Below are 16,202 nucleotides of genomic sequence, written 5' to 3'. Positions count from 1 at the left end.
TAGGTCTCATGGAAGAAGAAGTCGCGTACTACTCCAAGGATTTTGATTGGAATGATCTGCGCGAAGAGGTGGAGAGCGCACAAGTTGGGCTTACATTATATTGTTTCCTTTTACTGATCAATGGCTTGTTCTCTTTGACTAGGATTTGGCTCGCGTAGAAGAGAAGATGATTTCTAGCGAGCATGCCTGTACTGCAGCCTTGGCATGGGAGAAGTTTCACAGCCGACACTCTCAAGGCATCTTCTTTAAAGTAAGCATCAGCACTGCACTGTTGCCTTACGGGCTTTCCACATTGCAGGAGCGTAGGTATCTTCTCAAAGAGTTCCCTGAGCTTGGAAGATCTAATCAAGACTTCACTGTTCTGGAGGTTGGATGTGGAGCTGGAAGTTCGGCCATTCCGATCCTGAGGTTTGATGTTGTTTGCTATTCCCTCTTACTGAAGGACGTATTTTGTTCTAGAGCAACAACAACCGCTAGAGTGTATGCTTGCGACCTCAGTGAGGCTGCCGTGAGCCTCACAAACAAGATGGGAGAGAAAGCTTTGAATGAGCAAGCAAAATCGAGGCTGCGGACTTTTGTTTGCGATCCTTCCTGTGAGGCACTTCCGGCGTGGCTGGCTTGTGACGCCTGTCGAGCCTCCGACTTTGGTATCAAGAGCTCCCTTGTAAGCTGCTGCGAAGGAGGAGCAGATTTCATCACGCTGGTAAGCCTGACATTGTCTTGCAATTAAAACTGATTTGTCTTTTCAGATTTTCGCTCTTTCCGCGCTGGCAGATCTGGATCAAATGAGCAACCTTCTCAAAGAATGTTGCTCTGTACTCCGACCCGGTGGAATGCTTCTCTTTCGAGATTATGGTATGCTATTTCTCCGTGAAATAGTAAGACTCACGGTGGCAAGCCTACAGGCTTGTATGACATGACGATGTTGAGATTTCCAGCAGACCAAAAAGTAGCTGCTAATTGCTATCGCCGTCTCGATGGTACTTTGTCGTATTTCTTCTCGTGCGAAGCCGTGCGTGATCTCTTTACGGGTGCTGGATTGCTCGAGGTAAAACGATGCTTGTTTCCTTGTTATTATTATTCTGTCTGTTCTTTTTCCAGATTGAACTGGAGTACTGCTGCATTAAGCTGGTGAATCACAAAACTAAAGTTCCTATGAAGCGAGTCTGGGTTCACGCAAAGTTCATGAAGCCTGACCATACGTAAGCAACTCCGGTTTCTAAGAATTCACTCCTTGATTTGAACGACTTCCTCTTTCAGTAAATAGAACATAGAACCTCTGACAAAAATCGAGTTAATCGTCATCAGTTCTTGCTGGCCGGGAAGGACACAACTGCTCCTGGTTCTTCTGGGTGCTTTCAACCCGTGAGAAATTATCAGAGTATACTGGCGAAGGTAAATTCTCTTACGACGAGCTCTACTCGCAAGCAGCTTTGTGAGGCTGTATCCTCCCATATGATACTACAGTCGTCCGGATGGAGAAGATAAGAAATGCCTCGAGTTTAAGGCCGAGAGATGGATCAGTGCGAGTCCATTCAAGTTTCTGGCTGAGCCGAGAGTCAAGACGATGAAGCAACTCCGGTACCAAAATTGAATTTCGGGTGGAGGAAATAGAAGAGCGGTCTCAACAGAATACATGGGTCATTCCAAACTTCAGCAAGGTACTAGAAATCTAGATTTCTTTTGTAATGACTTGACTTGGTGACTTTCAGATCCACTGGTACGAGCCTCTATCACCGTCTCAAATGACTGTCGTGTCTCTTATCGTATGGCAAGGTAGCTTCTTCGAATCTTTTTCTTTGGCTGGCGTTTCTTCCTTGTGACTTGGGTTTTCAACTGGTCAGGGCGACTGACATGCGTCACTCCTTTTCTGGGCTTTCAGCATGAACCAAGGTATGTTGTGGAGCTTGAGCTTTGTTCTTGCGGCAGCGGTGGGCTGGATAGTCCGGAGGACGATTCAATCAAGAGCCGACTCGCAACGAACAGGCGGTCCAGTACTTTATCCAGTCGTTGGGAATGTATTCGACTTCCTTCGCAACAGCCACAGGTTTCTCGAGTGGTCGACAGAGTATGTGATCAACTCTCCCTCCAATACTTTCACCACTGGGAGGTTTGGCAGCACTTTCAAAATCACTGGCAATCCCGCAACTGTGGAGCACATCTTGAAGACCAACTTCGAGAATTATCCCAAGGGAGAACACCTGAGGCAGAGCCTGACCGACTTGCTGGGAGATGGTATTTTCAATGTCGACGGGGAGCTGTGGAAGATTCAGAGGAAACTTGCGAGCTTCGAGTTCACAACGAGGTCACTGAGGGAGTTCCTCATGGATTCCCTGGCGGACGAAGTTCACAGCCGGTTACTGCCAACTCTTGCCAGTGTTTCCCGGGATGGGAAGGAGATCGACTTACAGGACTTGTTCATGAGGTTTAACTTCGACAACATTTGCAAGCTCTCTTTCGGTGTTGATCCGGCGTGCTTGGATCCATCGTTTCCGGAGGTGAAGTTCGCGCAGGCATTTGACAAGGCAACGACGCTTAGCACGCTGCGCTTCCAAAAGATCCATCCTCTGGTGTGGAAATTAATGCGAGCTCTCAACGTTGGACCGGAAAGAGAACTCAAGGAGGTGCTGGATGTGGTGAACGAGTTTGCAGTGTCAGTGGTCCAGAAGCGGCGAGAAGAAAAAGGAAGGGTCAACCAGGACTTGCTCTCGAGGTTCATTGGACTCGACTCGACGAGCTTCTCTGACGAGTTTTTGCGGGATATCATCATAAGTTTCGTGCTCGCCGGCAAGGACACAACAGCGGTGTCACTCTCGTGGTTCTTCTGGCTGCTCTCGAATCATCCAGGCGTTCAGCAGGAAATCATCAGGGAAGTCGGGAGTATAGTCGCGAAAGGGTCAAACAGGCCATTCACTTACAAGGAGCTTCGGGACATGGTCTACTTGCAAGCAGCTCTGTGCGAATCAATGAGGCTCTATCCCCCAGTACCGATTGACACAAAGGTCGTGAAGAACTCGGACGTTCTCCCGGATGGTAATTGTGTGGAGAAGGGGATGAAGGTATCGTATCACGTCTACGCTATGGGAAGGATGGAGAGCTTGTGGGGGAAGGACTGCCTCGAGTTTAAGCCCGAGAGATGGATCCAGGATGGCCAGTTCGTCGAGGTGAGTCCATTCAAGTTTCCGGTGTTTCAGGCCGGGCCGAGAGTGTGTCTGGGCAAAGAGATGGCCATGCTACAGATGAAGTATGTGGTGGCGGCTCTGGTACCAAAGTTTGAGCTTGTGGTGGTGGGAAAAGAAGAGCCTTGCTACGGTATCAACATGACGCTGATCATGAAAGATGGACTTCCCGTTGTTCCCAAGCTTCGTTAGTCTGAGATGTGGCGCCAATATTCCAAATCTTTTAGACATGAAAACATTTTCAAAGTTCAACAAACAGTCAAACATACGGGGAGTCAACTGAAGGAAAGTTTTGGATAACTCAATTCCAGAGCTCGTGAATGATGTGTACCATTTTGGAAGCTGGTGAATAACGCAATGTTTGTTTAAGGGGAACTTACCACTGAACTAAAATTCACGACTTCAACACGTCCCTAATGCACTCGTATATGTTGAGGGTGGTCACACCGTCACAGTAACCTATGCAAATTGTCTTTAGATTTGGAACGAACAAGATGCAGAAGAAGAGGAGATTTCAAGGAACCCCAATCAATTTTTCACAATTCCCAAGGGAGAGGTTTGACAATGTCAGCATGGGAAACATTCGAAAATTGGAGTATTATGTTCCAAGTCAAATCCATAGTCTTTAGAGTTTTGAGCTCTCTAATGCTACGTGGCAAACTTACCACCCCAGTGTTACTTAGGCACAAAACCGTAATGTAGTTAGAGTGCAATGGGGACTATAATCCAAGAGCAAGCACGTGGTGCTTGAAACTCTGACCTTGTTCTGCAGGGTATTTTCAGAAATTCTACACCCATCGAGTGAAATCTTGTTGTAGTTACTGAAGGCATTCCCTGGTATGAGACCTTTCAGCCTTGAGGTAACACTTCCAAGGGGCATTTGTTCCAGGGTGTGTAAAGGAAGAGCTCTTTTTCTTCAGTGATAAGTGCATGACGTTCAAGTGCGACGTCCAAGGCGACTTAACAAGCCAGATTTTTACAGTTTGCTTAGAAAGTAGTGGAGTGAAGTGTGGGGGGCTTCCACTGCTCCTGAAGGTAATTGGCAGAAGAATGGCAGGCACACAAGATTGGGACTATGACCTTACTTGAACTAGCAAGTTTTTGGTTTGGGAATGCGTGGACTATGAACAACTTTTGCCAAGAGCCCCATCTCTGTTTTGATTGCACCTCTGCTGCCAAGCACATCAGTTTTTCGACTGGTAATAAAGATCTTGCTTCCATTCTCTTGCACCACACCAAACAGACCGGATTTCCAGACATTATCCAACACCAGCAAGCACCTTTTCCCTGCAAGCACCGTTTCATTGCTGGTCCGACCTTCTAGTCTGATTAGTTTGGCAAGCTCGTGTTGCTTTGGTTCCATCTGAGGAAATACAAACCATGTTGCATGCAGTTGTGATAATCTTAGGAATGGTTAGCCACAAAACTGGATCGAAATGCGGTCATTGTCAGGAGTGTTTTTCCAGCACCTCCTACCATGTTGTAAGTAGAAGATGTTACTGACTACTCGTTCCCACACTCCACAACGTTGTGTAGTCACATGAAACGTCGTCGGGAGTGAAAGGCATGCTATCAACTCTTCTGCCTCGCAACCCCGTCTACTCCATAAGAATCATGATCAAGCCATGGTCTTCACGGCAACGGGGCTGGACACCGTGTGTCGCCCATCCGTCCAAGTTATGGATCTATAACCATCAGGGCTGTCGACAAGAACAAACAGATATACATCGAGTCATCCAGCACCCCAGAAGCCGCTTTGTTTCCTTTCTTTTCTAGAAAGATCTTTGATAAAATGTTTAATCACAGGATCTATGACCGAGCTTACATCAAGTTCCGGGGTGAAAACTGTCCAAACTTCCCCTACTCGGACTACGTGCACGAGATGCCCCAGGTACGATCATACTAACGTTTAGAGTACCGAAGTTCTTCTGGAAAGACATCTGAATTGTTTGGCTTTTCTGGGCAGGACTTCATCAAGATGCTACGTAACATGAGTCGTGGCGATTCGTTGCTCTGGTTTACACCTGAGCATCTGGTCAGGCCCAGGACAGCCTCGAAAAGGAGTTCAAAGGACAAGAACTAGGAAGGTCAAGGCGAAGTGGATTGAAACATTTCTTCCTCTTTTCGCAGTCATTTCCATTCTGCACCCATGAAAACGATTCCTGAAAAAGACTTTCCATCAGAGTTCCATCCCTGTCTGTTTAAATCTCCCTGCGATTGAAATTTCATCCAGAGTCTCCTCCTCCCGGGACTGTCCAAATGGTCCTTTAGATTTTTTCTCTGCGTTCTTTCGATAGCTGATTGTCTCTGGAATTCCCAACGATAAGAGGGTAAGAAAAGAATGTCGTGGTTGCGGTCAATAGAATATTGGTGGTCAGCCTGTCAATCAAGGTAAAAATACTGAAAGTTTCTAGCCAGATGACAATCGATGTTCCTACAGTTGCAAAAAATTCGAGCTGCATTGAAGTTAAATCAGAAGACAAAGAATGTCAAAATTATACCTGTCTCATTTTTTCCACCAGGCAAAGTGGAGCGACAATGAAGACGACGGACAGGATCATAAGCACACGCCTGCTACCTGTTAGCATTGGAAGTGATGTTTTCAATGCCCGATGACAGCAGCTTCACTACCTTGTTGAATGCTGCCTACAATGGTCCCAATGAGCAGAATCACTATGCTAATTTCGGTAGCAAGCTGTGAAAAAAAAGAAAAGAGAGAAAGCCTTTAGAAACTTAAAAAACGAAAAGAAAAAAGACAGAACCTTCCACCACTTCCCACCAATGTGGAAAGCAAGAGACTCGTAATCGAGAATAAGCTTGTCTGAGAAGCAGATCACAAGTGTAAGTATTTGCCGAGGCCACAACGAGCATTATCAGGAAGCCGCAGACAATTCCTGTTGTACTGAATGCATTTGAGAAGGACCGCTCTGCAAGCTGAAGAAAAAAGATCAAAATCAGGATGAAGGACCCTCCCATAATGAGTGTGACGATGCCGCTGAAGAGAGCATGTCGATACCGTCGCGTGTTTAGCGAACGTACCTCTCGCGGAAAATCTTGCTCAAAGCTAAAGCTGTGAAGCGGCAACTACGAGAGATTCCATACCTTCCACGCCTTCATTGCTGTCCCATGGCGCACCGATCGATTCCCGAGCCCTAACAAAGAGGAAAGGGAAAATATTCTAGGGCTACGCGGCGATCGCTTCCTCTCACGATACTCATCCAGGGATGAGGCTACTGTGAATCCGCTGCGGAGAATCGAGCGCCTCGTTTGCAACATCGAGCAGACTTCTCCGAACTCCAAGAATGCGTGCTTGGCCTCAAATCCGAGCTCTCCGAGGAGCAACGGCTGCAAATCTGGAAGCTGAGCTACCGGATCTGGAACACCTGCGTGGATATCGCCAGCAGCATCCAGCAACAGCAGCAGCAGCAGCCGCCAGGCCGCGCAGCGGTGGATTCCTCGGCGGAATACCACGCTCGGCTTCGTCAGATCGCGAGCGAGATGCTCTTCTTGGCATCTACCCGGTGGAGCACTCTCAAGATGGCCAGATTTGTATGACATGACGATGCTCATGTTTCAAGCAGAGACCAAAGCTATTGCCGTCTTGATTCATATTTCTTCTCGTGCGAAGCTGTGCGTGATCTCTTTACGGGTGCTAGTTTGTTTGCTCGAGGTAAAGCGAGGCTTGTTGCTTTGGTACTATGATTCTGTCTGTTCGTTTTCCAGGTTGAACTGGAGTACTGCCAACATGACACTGATCATGAAAGATGGACTCTCTGCATTGTTCCAAAGCTTCGTTAATTTGAGATTTGGTTATTGCAGAGGTCCTCATAATTCCCATGAAAGCTTTGGAATTTTTCGAAGGTGTTCCGAGAGGTGCTTTTGAGAGACGGATGTGTCTATCAAGCATAAGTTCTCCAAGGATGGATAGAAGGAGCTGTCTTCAGAATCTGCAAAAGGTAACATGTTGATCTTCTTGCAACCTCTCAGATCAAGCTCCCTTAGCAAAGGAAGCCTTGCAACACCATCGGGTATCACATCCAAGTTCTTCAAAGAACATAATTCCAGAGTTCTCAACGTTGTGAGTGATGCGAACCATTCTGGTAGTTGGTCAATACCACAGCTGCTAATTTGCAGCCACGTCAGCTGTGGGAAGGCATCCATGGCACCTAGAGAGTCTGGAAGCTGTTCAAATCCACCAAGGATTATTGCTTGAAGTCGTGGGAAGTTGCCACCGAATGCAACAACACGGGCATGCATGCGAAAGGACTCAAGTCGAACAACTGTCAGTGATGGGCACTCGGATATGTTGATGGTGGTCACATCGTCGCAGCAATATAGATTAACTGCCTCTAGATTTGGAAGGAACGAGATGGAGAGGTCCTTCAAGGAGGGACAGGTGTTGATGTCGAGGACCTTGAGTGATGCCAGTTGAGAGATGGTGGGCACCCCAATCAACTTTTGGCATCCCCAAAGGCAGAGTTTTGTCAGCATGGGAAACATTTCCTGTGTTAAGAAAGGAAGCCCCTCAAGGTGGTCATTGTCCTCAATAACCAATTCTTGCAAGTTCTCCATGTTGGAGGTTACTTTAAAGCCACTTTTCCCAAAGCAGCTCACTTCCAAAGTTCTCAACCTCGGAAATCTGCTCCAGTCCCAGTCTGAGGTCAATGGAAGCTCCAATCCCTCCAGTCTCAAAATCTCAAGGTCGGGCAAGCCCTTAAAGCTCTCACATGTTCCCCCTGTTTGACCATGTATTTCCAACTGTTTCAAATGGGCCAGTTTGCCTATGCTTGCTGGTAGATCCACAGCCAACCCTGTATCAATAATCAACACCGCCAACTCTGTCAATGCCTGAAACATCCCATCCAGATAGAATCTTCCAAACCTCCTGTTCAAGCATTTCTTCTGTTTGAAAAGCCGATGATGCAGCCTGTGGCATGTCCACATTCCCCAACATCCCCTTCCGTTTAAGTAGACCAGCTTGGTGAGTTTGAGCAAAGCATCCACAGGGAAAGACTTGAGTTTCCTGCAGTCTTCCAGGTTCAAATATGATAAATTCGCCAAGTTGCCCAGTGAATCTGGGATGCTTTGGAGTGACCTACTCGAAGACAAATCCAGAGTCTCCAGAGTCTTGAGCTGTCCAATGCTATGTGGCAAACTTACCACCCCAGTGTGGCTCAGGCACAAAACCTTCAAGCTTCTGAAATGAGAGAGGCTTGGCAATGCAGTGAGATTGCGATTATAATCCAAGAGCAGGCAAGTGGTGCTGGAAACTTTGACCCTGTTCTTCTTAAGTAGAGGGATTTCCGAAATTCGACACCCAAACAGTGAAATCCTGCTGTAGTTACTCGTGAAGGCGTCCCCCACATCCCTCATCTGCGACTGCCCAGCCTTGAAATAACACTTGGGGCCTTCTCGTTCCAGGATGTGCAAAGCAAGAGCCAGCAACGCATCGTGGATCCTGTACCTCTTGTATTCTAAATCAATCTGTTCTTTTTCTTCTTCAGTGATAAGTGCGTGATTCTTGAGCCTTTCTAGAACATTCGTGGCCTCTGCTATGTTGGCAACCAGCCCTTCCCCTTTCCAACACCTGACAGGTCCCAAAATCCAATCGGATAGTCTTCTGGAAATGCTGCGAAGAAGAGAAAGTGCTGGTGGATGCGAAGAGGCAACAATGCATCGTAACCCAGCTTGAGTCGCTCCAGTACCTGTTGTTCCTCATCAAGAGCAATAAGTCGTTGATCCTTGAGTTTGCTCAGAACATAGTCCCAATCTTGTGTGCCTGCCATTCTTCTGCCAATTACCTTCAAGACCAGTGGAAGCCCCCCACACTTTTCCACAACTTGCTCCACTACTTCCTTGCTGACTTGAGCATGTTTTTGGTTTGGGAATGCGTGGACTGTGAACAACTTCATGCTGTCTTCCTTTCCCAAGAACCCCATTTCGGTTTTGATTGCACCTCTACTGTCAAGCACATCACGTTTTCGAGTGGTAATGAAAATCTTGCTTCCATTCTCTTGCACCACATCCAAGAGATCCAAATGGATGGACTTCCAGACATCATCCAACACCAGCAAGCATCTCTTCCCAGCAAGCCCCCTCCTCAGTGTTTCATTGCTGACCCGACCTTCCAGTTCAATTTGTTCGCCAAGTTCGTGTTGCTTTGCTTCCACCTGAGGAGATACAACCATAGCCGCTCAATATGTTGCATTATACGCTTAAGGAACGTACCTGAACCGACTGACCGAATGTTAGCCACAAAACTGGATCGAAATGCCCCTTGACTTGATCGTTGGCACATACTCGTTTGGCCAGGAGTGTTTTTCCAGCACCTCCTGCTCCATGGACTCCAACCCACTTTCTGCTTACAGGGGACTCCAGCAAGTCTGATACAACCCGCTCCAGAGTCTCTTCCATGCCGAAAATGTGCTCAGGAACAACATGCTGTTCTTCCTTAGGAAGTTAGGAACTACATTAGAGGGCACCTCCTTTTGCTTCTTCAATGTATGTAGAATCTCAATGTCAAGATTTCGAGGAGCTGCAGCCAAGAGCTCGTGGATCGCCTTGGAGCAGTCGTCAATCTTGGTAGCAAGCTGTATCCTGAAACAAAATCACAAACTCAATTCAGAAATATCCCAATAGACGCACAACCAACCTCTTTAGGCCATCTAGAATGGGATTTTGCAGAGACTGGCACTCAAGAATAAGAGGTTTAGCCTCTTCAACCTGGGCTTGGAGGGCTCTCAGCAAGGTATCCAGTTGTGAGGAGCTCAGAGAGCCCTCGGCAGCAGAATATTTGTTCATTTCATCTAACAGACCTGATGCTTCGGTCAATGAAACTTCCAACTCGCTGCACTTCTCCTTGCAATGAATGGCAGACTTGGCAAGCCCAATCACTTCTTTAACAGCTTCAGAAACAAGCACTCCCAGCACACCCGTGGGATCGAGGCGGGCCATGGATACAAGCTCTGTATTTTGCTTAACAGACTCGTGAATTCTTGCACGACAATCTCGACACCTTTTCAAGGTAAAATGCCGTTTCTTTTTCTTTTCTTTCTTGCACTGAAACTCGCCAGTTCAGACATACAAAATGATGCAACACGTTTGCGCGTTTTCTAATTTTTTAGATGACACCATTAAAAACGGAGGAAAAGAAGACTAAAGCACGACTTAGACTAGTCGCGTGTGACGAGATTACCTTTCAAAAGAAGAGAAGATCAAATCAATGTCCCACCAAGAGACCTTCCATTGCTTTTTTAATGGTCGCATTAGCTGTCAGGCTGTACATGTACTGGCAGTCTTGTTCTCGAGAAGATGAATCAAAACTTTTTACACGTGGCAATATTTAATTCCACCGACAAAACATCAATTACGGGTGGCCACGCGTACATCTTGCAGTTGAGCGGCTATGCTTGGCAGGACTGGACGCGGGATCGCTTGCTGTCAGGATGCTCATCTCGGAGGTGCTTAGTGATCCAGGGATTGGCAATGTGGCTACTGTGAATCCGCTGTGGAGGATCGAGCACCTAGCAGGCTTCTTCTCTGGGAATCAATGTCGATACTGCTGAAGAGCTCCAAGAATGCGTGCTTGGTCTCAAATCCGAGCTCTGAGAGGTGCAGTGGCTGCAAATCTTGGAGCTAAGCTACCAGCTGCCAGACCTTGTAGTGGAATACCATGTGTGCCTTCGTTGATATGCTTTTGTAGTCTGGTGCCATTGGATCCATCAGGTTGAGCACTCTCAAGATGGTTACATTCTTCCTTCCATCAGGCATGACTTTATAAAATTTTGAAATAATGGTGTATATGAGGATGTATGTTATAATATTTTTAAATTGTATTTATTTAAATTTGTAATCTGATATACTATTTTTTAACTATCTTAAAAGTAACAAAATATGCTGTAAATACAATCATAAGATATATTACCACATTTTACTTTACTTAAAAACATTAAAATAACACAATACCACTGATTTTAATTGTTTTATAATTTAATTTAGTTATTATTTTAATTATATTAAGTAAGAAAGGTTATCTAATTAGTTATTATATTTGGATTCTTTATGTTTTCTAAGTAAGGAATTAATAAGATTATACCTCACTTTTATATACAGTGTATAATTTATTTTTAAAAAAAACTATACATTGAAAATAACATATAAAATTATTAAATTAAGTATTTTTTAGAATTAAAAAACTCTAAAATAAATATTTATTTCAATCTAAATAAATATTGTTTAAGACACAAGCTTTAATTTTCTAACTAATTTTCTTTTTCTTTACAATCACATTTATTTAGTAAGGTTGCAAATTAAACTATTAGTTCTGAGCTATAATATATAATTGTTCAAGTTGTGAGTGCTCAAGATATAGAATTATGTATCTTAATAGCTTACTTATATATAAGATTGGATGAACCAAATTTAATCATAAATGAACAGTCCATATGCTATAGTACTATAATTAGTGTATTATCTAGCCAGGGTAATATATGTATGTACATATATATATTACAAACCTTACAAAGTTAATTTTTGTCAAGATTTTGAGGAATAATTCATTAATAACAGAAATATTAGTCAGATTATATTAATTTTATTTTAATAAAGTTTATAATAATAGCTTTAATAGGTATATTTTATTTACAATTGTCATCCATCCACCTGATCTAAAATTTGGTGGTGGACCAATAGCAAAAGAGTGTGTTCTAGTGTGCCAAGCCACTCAAACCCAATCTTTTTCTCCTCTCCTTCCTCTTTGGTTGGCTCTTTGTAGGTAACAATGCAAAACACTAACTCCTAGTGTGGCGACTCGATTTAGGCAACAAACCGTGACTCCCCCGAGAGAAAGCGTCGGTCTAAATGTGCTGTCTTTGGGACACGGCCTTAAACTAGAATAGTCTGGAATGGTAGGACCAGCGCACGTGCTGGAAGGAGCGAGCACCAGCCGAGCCCAGTGTCAAACTTTCAAACATCTTGTGCTGCGAATGATCTATTCAAAACTATCACCAAACAACCCATTGTTTAGAAGCTTGGAAGAATGTTCAAAGAGTTTTAATCAAAGAATTTTCCTTTGCTTTTGACTGTTCTATCCCTCCATAATCTTTCCAAGGGCATTGTTTGTGATCAAACTTCCATCCATCCATGCATCCAGCGAATATGCTCTCTAGACGAGAAAAGAACTAAAGAAAGAGAGAAAGAGAGAGAGGGAGAAATACACAAGGATTTTGGAAGAGAAGAGTTATAAGTATAAATATAAGCTACTCTCTTTGTTTTCTTGTGTGTGTGTGTGTGTGTGTGAGTTTGGCCTGTTCTTAGCTTGCTCCTGCTGCCTTCCACAGTGCAAAACCTTTAAAACTTGGCACTGCGAATCATCTCCACCGCCTCTACACACCAATCCACTGCCTTGGTGGTGGTGGTGCTGCTGATCCAGCATTTGCCGGGATGGATCTCTTGAGCATCTCCCCCTTTTCTAGCTGGAGCTTGAGCTCGTCGACGAACCTGGGAGGCGAGGCCGGCGTCACAGGACTGCTCGACGCTGCCGGTGACGGGCTTCTCGAGCGCGGCGATATGTCTTTCGCGGACGACTTTGACGACGCCTCAGCCCTCTCGGCTGGCTTGGCAGACAAGCCTGGAAAGCAAAACAGAAGGCATCAGTTAAGTCACATACATATACACCGAGTTTGATCCTTGGTCTTGGCGAGATGGCGATGAGAGATGGTGGTCTATGGCTATGCTGCAAATGAAGTCTCTGGTAGCTGCTCTGTTGCCAAAGTTTTAAGTATCAGACCGTTACAGTATCAATATGAGTCTAGCCATCAAGAATGGATCGCCAGTGATTCAGAGAGCTCAAGAGTAAAGAAAATAGAAAACAATGTCAGGAAGGAAATGTAACTGTTGCTTACATTTGTTGACGTTTTACAGTGTGGTTAGGGCTGCAAGGCAACGGCAATAACAAAAGCAGGAAGCACCACCTCTTTGGAGCGGTTGAATATCATGTATCCTTTCTATAGTTCAAAACACTTCCTCTTCCATCCACCTGCTTCTGACATTTTGCTCTGCAGAGAGAACTTAAGACAGTGATTTGTAAACACAAACATAAACATACAGCATGAAATGGTTTACTATGAAAACACCAGTTGCCCCTGTAATTGTGATGATGGCACTTGAATTTGAGACTGATGCCTGTGCAGAAAACAAGGATCCTAGCTGATATACACAAATGACGTAAAAAGTTTTATCACTAGGAATCTAGGTAGTTAGCTTGCAAGCTACAATATAATGAGTTGCCCCACAAATAATAGCATGTACATAGAAACCATAGTTTACAAGCTTGCAATATGCTACAATAAACATGTTACCACATGTGCTAACAAAAAAACAAAAATAAAAGAATACTCACAATCTATATAACAAGTGCATAAACCTCCTCGTTTTTATAAATCCATCGTTAAATCTTTGTCATATGCCTTTGTTCTAGCCTATTTGGATCGTGAGTGGCTAAGGCCTCATGAATTTGGTGTCGGTTAACTGGTATCCTCCAATTCGACAGCTAGATCAGGAATTGATAATCCCCCAGTTTGTGGCACCTCGATTCATGGCATTGTTAGTTTGAACATAATGAAGTACCTCTTCGGGTGGTACTCTGTAATATACACTTTTCCAATTTGGATCGACAAGCCGCATGTATTTGTACAGTGTTTGCTTGGAAATTCTAAGATAGCATGCGAAGTAAGCAATAGTTTTAGTCTCGAGGATCTTCAGGTGCATCCCAAGTGACAAATGCAGCTGAACTACTGAATCCCCTTGATTGCAAAAACTTATAGAAAGCCTAGAAACGTGCAAATCATGAATCTAGAAGGCTGGAAACTAAACAAACCTCTGGGAGAGCATCATTGTCACTATCCATACTGGAACCATAGTCCAAATCACTAAAATTGGATGGAAGGCCATCCACCTCGTCTTCCTCCATGTCTTCCAGTAAACTTGGAAGAAAAAGTTTTAATGACACAAATTTGAAGTAAACTAGGGAAGGAACTATATTCATGGTAGGAACTTGAAAATCCATAAAGAACAATTTAAGTAGTAAATCAAAACCATTTCCAACACTACCCACAAAAACATTTGAAATCAATCACTAGCAAACTAAATTACCTTTCACATCTACTACCAAGAAACATGCTAAATAACATAGCACTAAAGCAAGGCACTAAAGCAAGAAAGCATATCCTAAACCTTATGACCTAATGAATCCCTATGTCATGATGTGGCATCTATGTATAGCACATTGTTTATATTTATGGGGATATCATTAACCCATCAGGCTAGGGTATCCATGAGCAAATGACATCTAATGCCGAACCAATAAAAAACTGCGACATGGTGAAATCTACAACAGTAACACTCACCCTTTTAGGAATTGCATGCCATATTTGTCGTCAAGTTTGTGGACGCAAGGCAATCTTTTGACCAAGTTCACGAGCTGATGAGAGAAACGTGTGTGAAAACTTTCAGCATGTGCCTCAATCGGTACCATCTTTCTCAGCTGTCGACAGGTAGGCTTACTATTTCACATTGCTTCATCATAAACTTTTTTTTTCTGCAGGCAATTTTTCGATTCAGGTCTGTTGAATTTTACACGCTATAGCTCTAATTCTCAGGCAGCCTCCTCATCAGTGCTCAAAGCAGTGGAAAGCACGACGTATGGGAAAGAGCTCTTGGGCGGCAGTTCATAAGGCCCTCTGCTGCGTTTTGAGCCACGGTTGCATCACTCTCAGTCTTAGACGCGGCCAGCAACGTTATCCACTTGGTGTCTCTGGCTGAAGTCAGATACTTTTTTAGGAGATCCTCCGCTTCACGCAGCATTCCTGACCGGCTGATCCAGCATGCAACCACAGTGCTCAACAGAAATCTTAAACTCATAATCGACCAGCATTGATATGAAGAACTCGGATCCTTTTTTCAAGTTACTGGCTACAAGCACACAGAACACTAACAAAGGTGGCACCATCGGGTCTCACTCCCTCCTGCTTCATTTTGGCGAACAGACCAAGAGCTTTGCCGAGGTGATCGTGCTGAGCATAACCAGCTATCATGGCATTGCAAGTGACGACGTCGGGAAGAGGTATACTATCAAAGAACTTCCGGGCTTCGCTCAAGCAACCACATTTTCCATACATGTTGACAATGGCTGTTCCCAGGATTACGTCGACACTCATCTTCTGCTGAAGTATTTGCTGGTGTATAAGTTTCCCTTCGGTTGCAGCCACTGACCAGGCGCAAGCATCCAGTGCTGCTACATACGTCCGCTTGTCAGCAACTCCGGGATCCATTTGGTGGAAGAGTTCCAAGCCTTTTTTGGGACGACCGTTCTGAGCATAGCCCGAGATCATGGTGTTCCAGCTGACAACGTTTCGGACCTCCATTCTGTTGAAAACACGTCGCCCGTCTTCCAAACGTCCACACTTGATATACATGTTGGCGAGTGCCGTTGCCGCTACTAAGTCCGACTCGAATCCAGCCTCAACTAAGTTGCCGTGAAGAGCTTCTCCCGCAGCAGCGTTTCCTACCGAAGAACAAGCATTGAGGACGTTGACAAAGACGACTGAGTCGAGGCTTTGACCCTCCAGAATCATCATCCTGAAGAGCTGCAGGGCCTCGTGACCATGACCGTTTTCTGCGTAAGCCGCAACCATGACACTCCAACTGACTAAGTTCCTCTCCACTGTTTTAGACTCAAACAGTTCGCGAGCTTTCTCTAGACAGCCGCATTTTCCATACATGTCTACAAGAGCATTCCTCATGAAGAGTACCGACGCCCGGCCACTTTCATAGCTGCAGGCGTGGATCAGCTTTCCTTCCGTCAAATCTTCCGGACAAGCACAGGCATTGATAGTAGAGATGAGAGTGATCGCATTTGGAGCGAGGCCTTCCAGAAGTAGCTGCTTGAACAACGTCCGAGCACTGTCACCTTGGCCAAGAGCTGATATCATCGAGTTCCACGACACCAAGTCCGGAGCTTCGATC

The 16,202-nt window shown here is 44.9% G+C and overlaps 5 protein-coding genes and 1 pseudogene across 7 annotated transcripts; 3 read left to right on the top strand and 3 right to left on the bottom strand.

Annotated features, from left to right (window-relative positions):
- Positions 1-8: 8 nt before the first annotated feature.
- LOC9638893 lies at positions 9-1,206 on the top strand (annotated as a pseudogene).
- A 60-nt stretch (positions 1,207-1,266) lies between these two features.
- On the top strand, positions 1,267-3,554 carry LOC9638573 (cytochrome P450 94A2). 3 transcript variants are annotated; one of them, XM_002988596.2, is made up of 3 exons: positions 1,267-1,661; positions 1,713-1,720; positions 1,883-3,554. In XM_002988596.2, the coding sequence occupies exon 3, from the start codon at positions 1,884-1,886 to the stop codon at positions 3,369-3,371; it is 1,488 nt and encodes a 495-aa protein (XP_002988642.2). In that variant the 5' UTR covers positions 1,267-1,661; positions 1,713-1,720; position 1,883; the 3' UTR covers positions 3,372-3,554. The 3 variants fall into 3 exon arrangements, with proteins under 3 accessions (XP_002988642.2, XP_024518223.1, XP_024518224.1); XM_024662455.1 differs by having other exon boundaries at positions 1,713-1,776; XM_024662456.1 differs by having other exon boundaries at positions 1,713-1,776; positions 1,845-3,554.
- A 1,604-nt stretch (positions 3,555-5,158) lies between these two features.
- On the bottom strand, positions 5,159-8,727 carry LOC9638572 (disease resistance protein TAO1). Its single transcript, XM_024662458.1, has 3 exons — positions 5,942-8,727; positions 5,681-5,874; positions 5,159-5,613 (listed from the first exon to the last, which is right to left on the bottom strand). The coding sequence occupies exon 1, from the start codon at positions 8,550-8,552 to the stop codon at positions 7,005-7,007; it is 1,548 nt and encodes a 515-aa protein (XP_024518226.1). The 5' UTR covers positions 8,553-8,727; the 3' UTR covers positions 5,159-5,613; positions 5,681-5,874; positions 5,942-7,004.
- Positions 6,459-7,010, top strand: LOC112341774. Its single transcript, XM_024662459.1, has 3 exons — positions 6,459-6,724; positions 6,808-6,849; positions 6,903-7,010. The coding sequence occupies exons 1-3, from the start codon at positions 6,482-6,484 to the stop codon at positions 6,975-6,977; spliced, it is 360 nt and encodes a 119-aa protein (XP_024518227.1). The 5' UTR covers positions 6,459-6,481; the 3' UTR covers positions 6,978-7,010.
- On the bottom strand, positions 8,595-10,133 carry LOC9638570 (probable disease resistance protein At1g61310). The gene is made up of 4 exons (XM_024662372.1): positions 9,832-10,133; positions 9,662-9,776; positions 9,408-9,620; positions 8,595-9,349 (listed from the first exon to the last, which is right to left on the bottom strand). Exons 1-4 carry the CDS (start codon positions 10,131-10,133, stop codon positions 8,732-8,734), a joined length of 1,248 nt encoding a protein of 415 aa, XP_024518140.1. The 3' UTR covers positions 8,595-8,731.
- Positions 10,134-14,855: 4,722 nt separating this feature from the next.
- Positions 14,856-16,168, bottom strand: LOC112341756 (pentatricopeptide repeat-containing protein At1g11290, chloroplastic-like). The gene is made up of 2 exons (XM_024662371.1): positions 15,162-16,168; positions 14,856-15,051 (listed from the first exon to the last, which is right to left on the bottom strand). The coding sequence occupies exons 1-2, from the start codon at positions 16,166-16,168 to the stop codon at positions 14,856-14,858; spliced, it is 1,203 nt and encodes a 400-aa protein (XP_024518139.1).
- Between the last annotated feature and the right edge of the window lie 34 nt (positions 16,169-16,202).

Source organism: Selaginella moellendorffii, unplaced genomic scaffold, assembly GCF_000143415.4.
Source record: "Selaginella moellendorffii unplaced genomic scaffold, v1.0 SELMOscaffold_89, whole genome shotgun sequence".
In the NCBI taxonomy this organism is placed as follows: Eukaryota; Viridiplantae; Streptophyta; class Lycopodiopsida; order Selaginellales; family Selaginellaceae; genus Selaginella; species Selaginella moellendorffii.
Note: the sequence above shows the minus strand (reverse complement) of the source record. Positions and strands in the feature narration are given on the sequence as shown.

Excerpts from the sequence above, each read along its gene's own strand:
- LOC9638573 (XM_024662455.1), top strand. The coding sequence starts at position 1,637 with ATGGGTCATTCCAAACTTCAGCAAG. Across the intron at positions 1,662-1,712 it reads TCATTCCAAACTTCAGCAAG|ATCCACTGGTACGAGCCTCT; the intron begins GTACTAGAAATC and ends GGTGACTTTCAG. Across the intron at positions 1,777-1,882 it reads GTCTCTTATCGTATGGCAAG|CATGAACCAAGGTATGTTGT; the intron begins GTAGCTTCTTCG and ends CTGGGCTTTCAG.
- LOC9638572 (XM_024662458.1), bottom strand. The coding sequence starts at position 8,552 with ATGAGGGATGTGGGGGACGCCTTCACGAGTAACTACAGCAGGATTTCA.
- LOC9638570 (XM_024662372.1), bottom strand. The coding sequence starts at position 10,133 with ATGGCCCGCCTCGATCCCACGGGTGTGCTGGGAGTGCTTGTTTCTGAA. Across the intron at positions 9,621-9,661 it reads CATTGAAGAAGCAAAAGGAG|CATGTTGTTCCTGAGCACAT; the intron begins GTGCCCTCTAAT and ends AAGGAAGAACAG. Across the intron at positions 9,350-9,407 it reads CATTCGGTCAGTCGGTTCAG|GTGGAAGCAAAGCAACACGA; the intron begins GTACGTTCCTTA and ends GTATCTCCTCAG.
- LOC112341756 (XM_024662371.1), bottom strand. The coding sequence starts at position 16,168 with ATGATATCAGCTCTTGGCCAAGGTGACAGTGCTCGGACGTTGTTCAAG. Across the intron at positions 15,052-15,161 it reads GCCACCTTTGTTAGTGTTCT|CCGGTCAGGAATGCTGCGTG; the intron begins GTGTGCTTGTAG and ends ATGCTGGATCAG.
- LOC112341774 (XM_024662459.1), top strand. The coding sequence starts at position 6,482 with ATGCGTGCTTGGCCTCAAATCCGAGCTCTCCGAGGAGCAACGGCTGCA. Across the intron at positions 6,725-6,807 it reads AGCACTCTCAAGATGGCCAG|CTGTGCGTGATCTCTTTACG; the intron begins ATTTGTATGACA and ends TCTCGTGCGAAG. Across the intron at positions 6,850-6,902 it reads TGCTAGTTTGTTTGCTCGAG|GTTGAACTGGAGTACTGCCA; the intron begins GTAAAGCGAGGC and ends TTCGTTTTCCAG.